Source organism: Microtus oregoni, unplaced genomic scaffold (assembly GCF_018167655.1).
Source record: "Microtus oregoni isolate MIOR12 unplaced genomic scaffold, Mior012 000009F_ref0000495, whole genome shotgun sequence".
NCBI classification, from domain to species: domain Eukaryota; kingdom Metazoa; phylum Chordata; class Mammalia; order Rodentia; family Cricetidae; genus Microtus; species Microtus oregoni.
In genome coordinates this window covers 26,298,442-26,309,358 of record NW_024543068.1, presented here as the reverse complement: position 1 = coordinate 26,309,358, position 10,917 = coordinate 26,298,442, and the positions used below count along the sequence as shown (strand labels likewise).

Genomic DNA, 10,917 nt, shown 5'->3' with positions numbered 1-10,917 from the left:
CGTTCCAACTTAGGGACATATGTATTGAAAGGGCAAATTCGAGAGAAAACTGTCATGGTGACCCTTCTAGCCAGCTGTGGGCACAACGTGGCCATTCTGCCCCAAAACGCCATCCTGATCCCTCCGCTCGCCCGTCTAGCGCTTTCCCGAGGACCACAAGCCGCAGTCACCGCTTTAGTCCTGCGCACCGGGAGAGACGCACGTCCCTCCCTTCCCTCCACCTCCCGCCGAGACCAGGGCCCGAGCATGCGCCCTGAACTGCTGGGAGGGCCGGCGCGCCTCGCAGGCTCCCTGTGCGCAGGAGCGAAGCGGCCGCCAGAGCGGAAGTGGAGCTGCAGTGGGGGGGAGGAGCGGGCGCGCGCGCGGAGGCTGGTGCAAGCGGCTGACATGGCGCAGTTGGGGCGTCTCCTGGTTCCCCTGGCAGCCCTGGTCCTGTTGCTCTGGACGGTCCCTTGGGCTCAGGGGCGGCGGAGCAACGTGCGCATCCTCACCGATGAGAACTGGACCTCGTTGCTGGAAGGGGAGTGGATGATAGAATTGTAAGTGCGAGGCGGTTGTCTGTCTGCTGGTGCCCGCGGCCGCCCCCTCCCTCGAGCTGCACACCTGACGGGCAGGTCTCGGGGTCCCAGCCTTTGCCACCCCCAGATCCAGGCTCGTTTCCTACCCGGGAATAGTAGTCTTCTGTCAAAGCGTGCACCTGAGCCTCGTCGTTGCTAGGCACTTGTGGTGCGATTAAAGGATTACGTTCCACATCGAACTCTCTAGAACAACCTTAGCGGGTTTGAGGATGGGAGTGGGTCGGGCGGAGGTCTTGACTAGTTCGATAGACTGTTTTAGTGATCGCGTATAGACGTCTAGACTTTAAATCTCCAAATTTTACAGAATATGATAGTGAACAAAATCTCGCTTTTGCGCTGTCATTAGGAAAGTGTTGCGTTTATCCACTTGTAATGTTTGAATTTGGGGCTTTTTAATTTTTTATTTTGTGCGGTTTTTTTTTTTCTGTAAATGCCGAATAAATCTTTATTTCCCCTTTTCTCTCCTTGCCTGCATTCGTTCCGTTTTGATCTGAGTTTCATTTTTCTTTGGGCGTGCGCTTTTGCAATTTAGAGAATGGCTTGAATTGTGGCATGTAGGCCTTTATAAAGTGGTATTGCGTATGCTTTGGTGTGATTATTAGTGGGCCCTTTAGGAACACCAGTTCACCATCATTGGAACAAAATCACGTGTCTTACGTGATGATTCCATTTCGGTAATGTCCATTTTGTTGCTGTGGGATATAAACTGCCTTTGGCCTTTGTTTTAGATAATAAATTGATGGTATGGTTAATTAATAGATGGCTTGGTTGATACTGGCAAAAGCACCACTATTGAATAGTAACTGTTTCCTGGGCACTACTCAGGACCTTTACATACTTTTTTGTAATTAATCTACATATTCCTTAGAGCATTCTCCCCACGCCCCCTTACAGAAAAACAGATTGCTCTGTTCAGAGGTTGCTAGCGTGGCATTGTTGGGCCTCGAGTAAATATGCAGGCACTGTTATTAGCAACCCTTTAGCAAGATTCTGGTGTATTCCTATATTATGGTTATATTTAGGGTTGCTCGTTAAGGAAAAGGTGTTTAAAAAGGAAGGAAGGAAGGAAGAATGGAAAAGGTGGAGTGGATTTCCTCAGCTCGCTAACACCTGAGTCATAGAACAAGAGGCCATGTCTGGAACATTTCTGTGGAGGGTAAGATAGGGAGAACGTTCAGTGGACTGACAGGGAGAGGAACTATATCCAATGGTGATTGAGTCATTGTCATGAATGGCTTAGATTGTGCCTGGAAGCTGTTTTAGTGTTTGTTAGTTAAAGCTGTAGTTATGAACTTATATGTAAAATATAAACTCAGATATTACAAAAAGGTACTTTTACATTTTTTTGTCACACTGTAAATAGAATATCCGGAAAAGGTATAAAGGGGAGCAAAACTAGCAAAATATTGGATATGAGATAAAACATCGATCTGAAATTACAATATCTAGTGCTTCCCTTTCTCCTTGGCTAAAATTGGGGGATTTAAAGAAACTCTTTAAAAGCATAAAGAAACCACACACTTTAAGAGGAAGAATCCAGGTAATGGTGGTCACCACCTATATTTAATTAGGGAGTTCTTTTCTCCCTGGTGAGCTTTATTATAGAGATGCCTTCGTTGTCGTTTTACTGTTAGAGTCTGGCTTTTGTACGTAACACTGTGTGTCAGGCTTCGTATGCCTGTCTTAGAAGCTTGATTTTCCTAAAACAGTTGGTGAAACTGCAGGCGTGTTTTCCTGGGTGTGGGCTTCCTTCTTCCTGGGTCTGGAAGCTGAAGCAAATTATGATATGCAATGAAGTGGAGAATAAAATTCTGAGGAGAAACTTGGGCCTGGAATGACCATGTGTTTCAGAGCCATGCTAGAATGCCAGTGCCTTGGCCGGTGGGTTGTAAGCTCAGGGTCTTTGACTCAGACAGACATGTTTCTGGCCAGTAGAGTTTTGTCTGCCCTGCATGTTTGTGTGAGGGTTAGGTTTGGAGTAATATTTGTGCATAGGAATGCAGGTCTCCAGCTTAGTTTGTTAGGAAATAACCTGCCTTCCCGGGGCAATCCCTGGGTAATCTTCACAGTCGATGGTGTACCAGGCCACAGCTCGCACAACCCAGGCACTTGCTGTTTTTCCAGTACCTTGCTCCTTGACACTGCTTGTAAATTTAGTGAACTTAGTGACCTTAGGGGGAAAAAGCCTTGAACTTTCTGGTTGCCACATTTAATAGAAAAAGCTTAAAGAGTTTTGAAAGCTGCTTGGCGTGTTGGACAGCTCTTGTGTATTTCAGAGTTTATTCTCTGGCTTACTTTTCTTGTGAATGTGTTAGTTCATCAGCTCAGCACTTGCTGACGGCCCACACTGTCGGGCGCACTCTTCATCGGTGTAAAATTACCCGGTTTATTTCCTTGTTTAACGCAGTAGCCCCTGTTGGGCCTGAACTCCACAGTCCTCCTGCCTCAACTTCCCGAGTTGGGATTACAGGTATGAGCCGCCCACGTGGATCATTTTCTGTGTTATAAGTATAAACCTATGTGCTATAAGTACAAACAGTCTTCAGAAATTTTTCTTGGCAGCTAGGTCTTTAAAGTCCTTACCGTTTGCGTCTTTAACCATATCTTACAGTTACGCGCCTTGGTGCCCTGCCTGTCAAAATCTTCAGCCAGAATGGGAAAGTTTTGCTGAATGGGGAGAAGATCTTGAGGTTAAAATTGCAAAAGTGGATGTCACAGAGCAAACAGGTACCATAACTCTGACTTGCTGTGTTTCTTTGCTAATGCTGTTGATTGTGTCAACATATGGTTAATAAAACATGTCGGCTGCTGTTACTATTGCCTGTCAGAGTACTCACGATGTGATAGCATTCCCATTCTTAGCAACAGTAAAGCTACCTTTGTTCTTGAGTGACAGATGCATTTTGGTTTGAGACCTTAAGATGGTCTTTCCTTGGCTTGTCACAGCTAGTCAGTCACATTGGGGTATAAGTAATCCTCAGGTAAACTTAACTATTCACAGATAACCAGCATTCAGGCTTCACAAACCTTTTAGTTGACTTATGTACATTGATGCGTCCTTAAAATTGCTTTAACAACTATTTCATATTTTCACTGTCGATTACGAGGCTCACCTTTAGGTGTTTTCTTGTTCTTTTTAGCATTTAAATAATTTTGAATCAACTCTTAAGTAAACAACTGTCCCTCACAAAGCTCTGTTGTGTGCTTTTTGTCATTTGTAGGACTGAGTGGACGCTTTATCATAACTGCTCTCCCTTCTATTTATCAGTAAGTATTTGAAGGCTCTCAGTCATGGAGAGGAATACACATTACTAGAAAAGTAGGCCTCTGACTTGGATTATGTTTGAAGACCTGAGGTAATCTCATTATATTCAGCAAGGACTTCAGAGAGCTCGATTTGGTTTTAATGGTACCCTAAGTCTTATAGGTAGACAGTAAATAACTATACATAAAACACTCCCTGTACTCAGAGATTTGTGACTGCTTTAGAAAGTGACATTCTCATGAAATGGTGTGTCCTCTTCAGTAGTCAGTAACTATGAGTCCGGAGTTGTAATGAGTCCTGTAGGAAGTCTGTAGGCAAGTGGATAGTAGAGAGAAGCCATGGCTGGCCAGAGCAGTTCCTGGAGTTCTTGAAGATTAAATGAAAACCTGGGAGTAGAATTTTCAAGTGTGCAGGGTAAGTATTCTTTTCTGAGTAATCTCAAACAGGGAAACTAGGCGTGGTCGGTCGTGCAAGTTAGAATGAACAAGTTTTGGCTCCGCCACTCTGACTTTTTCCCAAACTAACCTGGCGGGAGACATTTGCTACTCTGTTTACTTGACCTCCACTTAAGTAGCTGTTGGCTAAATACCAGGAAATACTTTTTTTCCCTATTTAAAGTTATAGTAACAAAAGTAACAAACTAGGCCCCAGGCGGTGGTGGCGCATGCCTTTAATCCCAGCACTCCCGAGGCAGAGGCAGGCGGATCTCTGTGAGTTCGAGGCCAGCCTGGTCTACAAGAGCTAGTTCCAGGACAGGCTCCAAAAGCTACAGAGAAACCCTGTCTCAAAAAACAAAAAAACAAAAAACAAACAAACAAACAAAAAGTAACAACCTCTACCCCCATCTTTATTTAAAACTTAAGCAAAACCCTTTTCCCTACTTTGTATAAAATCAACGAGATTGGCAAACTCTTAGCCATATTAACTAAATGTTAGATAGAAGGTCTAAATTAATAAAGTTAGAGACGAACAGTTTCTACCATGTAAGGTGGGACACTATTGACTGAAGATCTGGGAGCTGAGAGAGTTCACATGGTGCACATGCTAGATGGTGAGGGTGGGTGGAGGGGAGAGTGCAGACTTGACCCGTCACAGCTGTGGGGCCAGAGGCCTACTAGAGTGCTGAGATGATAAAGTTAGGACTCAGAGAACTAAAGGAATACCTCAGAATTGTAACACTTGGTATTGTAGATCAAGCACTGTTCTAGTAACTCCCTATAATAATCCCTTTAACACGTGTATTACATACACAGCTCAAAGGGGATTTTCTACTTGCAGTGTTTCATGATTTTATTATTTGAAAGAATAAAATCTTACAGCTCATCTTTTTCTATGTTTGTGGCTATGATGCCATCAGTGGTAATAGCATGTTTTGGTGTTCTGCTGGTGTTTTTGAAGGTGAGGTTTAAATAACCTCAGAATAAAGAAATGGGGAAACAGAGTTGTTTCTTGCTGCCAGTTAATATTTAGTTCTGGTCTTTAGTTGTAAAGATGGTGAGTTCAGGCGCTATCTGGGCCCAAGGACTAAGAAGGACTTCATAAACTTCATAAGTGACAAGGAATGGAAGAACGTTGAGCCTGTTTCATCATGGTTTGGCCCAAGTTCTGTTCTGTAAGTATGAGGACTTTCTTTCTTTAGAACTAATTGCTCATAATTGTATTTTATGAGAGTAAAGCATGCATGCTGTTTCTTGGGTTTTTATGGTTTATTCAGATAGATGTTTCCTGTGACCCTGAAAGCAGGAGCTTTATTCTTGTGAGCTGGGATTAGGCATGTTGTAAGATCACACTTTTCAGAGAATTTTAGCTTTGATTTGGTTGTATCTATCATTGAGAACCCTATCCTTTAGGGACTGAATGGCACAAGGGTAAGACTATTCCTTGATCGTAATTTAAATGGAAATGAGAGCGGTCAGTCATGTGCTTCCATTGCTGATGTGAGGGACTGGGTGGCTATCCTGATAGCGTGTATGAACAGTGTGTCTAATCAGTGAATAATGGTGTGAGCTTATACATCGCTAGAATTAGGTCCATTTGCAGAGCAGTTGGGATTGAGGATGACAAGCATGTTTCCTGCCACCCTGGGGAGACTTGGCAGCGTGGGCTTTGGTGTGACTAAATCACTCCTACACTTGCCATCAGAAGATGGAGAGTTGGGATACTAGCTGCAAGAACACAATGCTGCAGTGCATTCTGGGAGTGGGAAGAATCGGCCCTTGCGCTGTTTGGAGGTAGAGCTTCCCTTCTGTGTCTCTAACATCCTTCAGCCCTCAGCACTTGCCCACTGGGCAGCTGTGCCCAGGTTGGTTCCAGAGCCTGGAGGTACTGGTGCCGGTTAGTTAGTGCTTACTACAGTGAGGCTCATGTTTCAGTTCCCTTCTGTTCTTGACAAGGTCTCGCTGGATAGCCCAGGCTGGCCTCCAACTTGATTCTCTTGCCACTGCCTCCTTTCTAAACAACACAAACCACATGCCGAGAGTGCTTTTCTGTGTTGAACTTAGGCAGCAGCTTGAGAATCTCGTGATCCACTCGCTACTCTCAGCAGAGGAACGTGGCTGCCTGTAATCTCTCTCCTGGGTCTTCAGTGCAGCAGGCTAGCCTTTTCTATCTGAACAGGGGCCGCTCCAGGTCAGCAAGGCTACTCACCTCAGCAGTTTGGCATTTGGATCAGATGGAGCTATCTTAGGCTTTTGTGTGACGAAGCCCTAGGCAGCAACAGTTGTACTTGTTGCAGGAAACTAGTTGTAAACTCAACACTTTTTATTAAGTTTAAAACAAAACCAAAAATCCTGCTCATCCAAACCACCTGCATTTAACAAATGTGAACGTAGTTGGTTTTTATACTGTACTTGACGACTCGGTGCTCATTTCTTACATTGCTGTTTATATCTGATTAATACCAGTGAGAAAGCCATGTTGGAGAAGTTGAGGGTAGGAGATACAGTGTATAGACACAGGCGAAGCTGTATGTCTTTGCTCACGTGTTCAATCCTCTGTCTTTCAGGATGACTACTATGTCAGCACTTTTTCAGCTCTCTGTATACATCAGGGTATGGATTAAGCTTTTTCTATCTTAACCATTTCTAACTCCTGTTGTAACGAGCATGGTTTTAGCTTACTTCTCTTTATTTCAGACTAGCCACAGCTATTTTGTTCACGACCTTGGCATACCAGCGTGGGGCTCATACTTGGTGTTTGCTTTTGCGACTGTGCTTTCAGGACTGATGTTGGGACTTGTAAGTACTCTATTTGTAGAGTACTAAGAAAAATACTTGAAAACATGATGGTGTTGTTAATATTAGTTGGATTGCACGTCGTACAGTTAGATTTCTGCTTATTTTGCAGTTTATGATATTTGTGGCAGATTGCTTTTGTCCCTCAAAAAGGCGCAAACCACAGCAACCCCCTACAAGTAAGTCACTGTGTGCACGTGCGTGTGAGATACCGAGACTGTGTGTGTGCCAGGCAAGTACTGCGTTGCGCTACACCCACTACACAACCTGAACACTCAGTGTTTCCCGTTCATGACCCTCGTCAGCTGTGGCTAAAGGGAAGGTGAGAGAGAGTTCATGAGAAGTGACAGCTCTGGTCTAACACTGTTATATCCAGAGCACGGTAGTGTTTCTGCAGCTTGTAGAGACCATAACCAGTGTCCAGTCAGTGTATTTGAAAATTTTACTATATCCATGGATCCATGGATATATTTTAAAAAGTTAAATATTTTCCACCTTTGACATAACTCATTATGATAGTGGCCACATTTGAAGATTTTTTTGTATCTAATTAATTTTCTTTCTTTTTTTTCCCCCTCTGGTACAATAGTAGGAAAAGCTGATGAAGGGTTAGTTGGTGTTGATGGTGGCCTTTGCTACGAAATGAGTTTACATAATTAGAAACACTTACTGTTTCCTACTAATAATTTCCTGCCACTTATTTTTAATCTTGAATAATCTGAATTGTTCAGTTCACTTTACTTGCTGTATACTGAATTCTTCCCAGTTAGTGTGAGGTGAACATAGAAGACCATGCTCATAATCCTAGAGTTGAGGAAATTCTGGTGCAGCTCGCTTCTTGACACTTGCTCTATTTTAGATACCTAATTCTGCTCATGATGGGTTATCTTTTATATCTACAAAGTGATGTAATGTGGAGTGGTCAGCAGTATTGAACTGCCCATCAGATGTGACATCCAAAAGATGTCTCCAGACATTGCTATTCTTTGAGAGAACAGAATCATTTTCCTCATTGAATTAAATGAAAAATTAACATCACGTTGTCACGAGATGGTTCTGTTTAATGGAGTGTATTTTATCACAGCTTTTATATTCATTGCATTAAAAATGATTCATTAATTTTGGGTTAGTTTATGAACAGATAAGTAATTAGAATTAATTTGGTAAATGAATCTTTATAATATCTGCTTTATTCTTTTTTGGGAATCTAAACATGGCTTATGAGTCCTTGTATCTTGATTTTATTCTAAAGAAAATTTAGTACATTAACAAAAGCACATTTCTGATCTTTAAGAAAAACCATCACCAGAACTTTCTCAGTCTCTGAACAAAGTGGAGGAGGAACAAGAGGCTGATGATGAAGGTGTTTTGGAAGAGGAAACAGAAAATAAAGAGGAAGCAAGCAAAGACTCTCCTCAGAGTGGTGTAAGACAGCGCTGTGTGGGCCAGTCGTTGGCCACAGATGATAAATCCTAATTTTTACAGATGTCTTAATATTATGGTTTTGACAACACTGAAGATTGCTATCATTTCTCTGTTTTAAAGTGAACTGTGACTTGCTTGTACATACAGTCTAGGTTGTCATTAGGTTGGACAGTTCATTCAGAAAATAAAGCAGTTAGGCGTAACAGTTTGAAACATGTTTAAAGAATATTATGATGTTTTAAAGTTGTTTAATTTCAGAAGATCCTGGTGCCAAGCAGTAAGATTTGTGTTTATATTTAATGATCTGTTTCGTGTGAGATTCAAAACTGCCTTTCCCAAGATTTGCATTCCTGGGTTATTTAAGAAAATCACTTTAGAGAGAAAGATTTCTCATTTCACATCATTTTTCTCAGTTTCACTGTGTGAAAAAAGGAACATATTTCCCATAACTGGGAACGTTGCCCATTGTTTCAAGATGCTGTGTACTTCATTGATAACACTGCACTTAGGTAGAGTCCAAACCTTCCTCATAGATTTTGGATTATACAGCTAACAGAACTACCTTACTGTATAGCTTTCATTTCTATACATCACACTTAGGATATGCTGCTGATTTAAGAAGTTTTTATAAGTCTATGGCCTTGTGTTAATTCTTAAGGTTGATGGCCTGTTTTGGTCTCTTGTTCGCTATATTTGTCAAGGGTTATATTTTTAAGTTGGATAAAATTAGCAGTATCACTGTTGTGTTTACTGTGGGTAAACAGTACTTTCCTATTAAGTTGAAGTTTACTGAGAGAATCATCAAATTGAACTGTTCACTTGAAAATGTACAAATTTGGCTATACATTCCAGATTTTAAATTATTTTTGTTGAGTGTGTTCTTCAAGTTTTATTTGCTTTTCTCTTTTTAATGTGAAGGCGAAACTTTCTGGTTTATAAATTTGATGTGGAAAAGCTTTGGTATTTTATATTTTGCAAATTCAAAGCTTAATTTGATGTAAAATGAAGTCTGAAATCTACTCGAGAAACATCCATTACTATGTGTTTTTATCATGTCTGTCTTCTACATGTCCTTGATGAATTTTATAGTCAGTATATTGCTTTGTGTTTGAAAATTGTAACATTGTTGTTTTAAAGACAAATTTTGTATTGTTCTTGTCGCTGGTACTGTGCATCATCTCACACGTGGAAATCAGCAAGATGGACTACATCGATTTCATCTTACAGCAAGAGGAAGGACATTGTGGGGGGCGGTCTTGATGTCTCGAAGGGGGAAAGCAGACCACATTCTCGGAATGAGCCATCCAGCCTTTATGGAGTAGATGGTTTCTGTGGCACTCCCTCCGCCTGTGTTCTCTGTGAACCCCTTAGACTTGCCGTGTTGTGATGTGCAACAGCTTCCTTTCAGGCCTCTCCTTTATAATCGTAAATGTTCTGTTGTCAGAGTTTGATATGTAATTTGTGGTGGCTTAGAAAAACATTCTAAGCACAAAATAAATGTTTCTAAGCACTTCAATAATGTTGGAGAGAAGTATGATTTCTACTGATTTCATTTAAACAGTCTCGTGTCCAGGCCAGCCAAGAATGACAGAACGGACGGCCCTCCTGCCCTTGCTGGCTTGTCGTAGGATTACAGGAGTGCACTATCTCCAGTGCTGTCCTGCACGCTAGGCAATCCTCTACCTGCTGAGCACACTCTCTAGCCCAGCAGTGATGGCTAGACTCATGTTTGAGAAGTGCTTAACCCCTTGCCACTTGACAGTGCTTCGAGTCTTGGGTAGATGTGTCGCTCCACGGGAACTCAGAGGCTCGTCTTCTGAATCACTTCAGGAGGATAATACTCTGAAATCAAACATTGTTTGTTTTTAGTGTTTCTGTTGTATCTTTGACATTGTCGGGTTTTTAACTAGAAAATGCTTTATTATACAAAATTAAAAGTATCCTGAATTAAGATACTGTGTTCTCATAAGCATATTTCATGATTCTCTAAGGTCACAGTAGACATTTGAAGAATTTTGGTTTGCTATTACCACTGTACAAAACTACATGGGTGGGTTTACGAATGGTTCTAGAATGGATATTGTGGTGCAGGTAATGTACTAGAGAATCCTGGCCCATTACCATCTCTACCTCTCCATCAAATGCTGTAAATTGGTCTCCTGGGACATACCATGTTCTGCCATTTACTGTCTAATGATGACTGGACAAAAAGGCGCCCAGGTCTGTGTAGCAGCTGCTGCCCATACGCAGCACACCCGTTGGAGCTTTGCTAAGATTTTTCTCGTATCAGTTTAGTCCCTGTGACTCCCATGTGACACAGGCAAGCATCTTTCAAGAGAACACCTTTGGGGAGGCAGTAGAAGTAGGTAGAATGTTCTGGTTAGTCTTGTCCTTTTTGTCACAGAGACCTGAAACC

At 42.0% G+C, this 10,917-nt stretch overlaps 1 protein-coding gene across 1 annotated transcript; it reads left to right on the top strand.

Moving 5' to 3' along the window:
* Positions 1 to 308: 308 nt before the first annotated feature.
* On the top strand, positions 309 to 10,452 carry Tmx1 (thioredoxin related transmembrane protein 1). Its single transcript, XM_041658528.1, has 8 exons — positions 309 to 539; positions 3,190 to 3,305; positions 3,800 to 3,845; positions 5,327 to 5,455; positions 6,848 to 6,893; positions 6,978 to 7,079; positions 7,189 to 7,255; positions 8,371 to 10,452. The coding sequence occupies exons 1-8, from the start codon at positions 388 to 390 to the stop codon at positions 8,550 to 8,552; spliced, it is 840 nt and encodes a 279-aa protein (XP_041514462.1). The 5' UTR covers positions 309 to 387; the 3' UTR covers positions 8,553 to 10,452.
* Positions 10,453 to 10,917: the final 465 nt, after the last annotated feature.

Coding starts and splice junctions, on each gene's coding strand:
- Tmx1 (XM_041658528.1), top strand. CDS start 388: ATGGCGCAGTTGGGGCGTCTCCTGGTTCCCCTGGCAGCCCTGGTCCTG. Junction 6,894..6,977: donor AGCTCTCTGTATACATCAGG/GTATGGATTAAG, acceptor TCTTTATTTCAG/ACTAGCCACAGCTATTTTGT. Junction 7,080..7,188: donor CAGGACTGATGTTGGGACTT/GTAAGTACTCTA, acceptor CTTATTTTGCAG/TTTATGATATTTGTGGCAGA.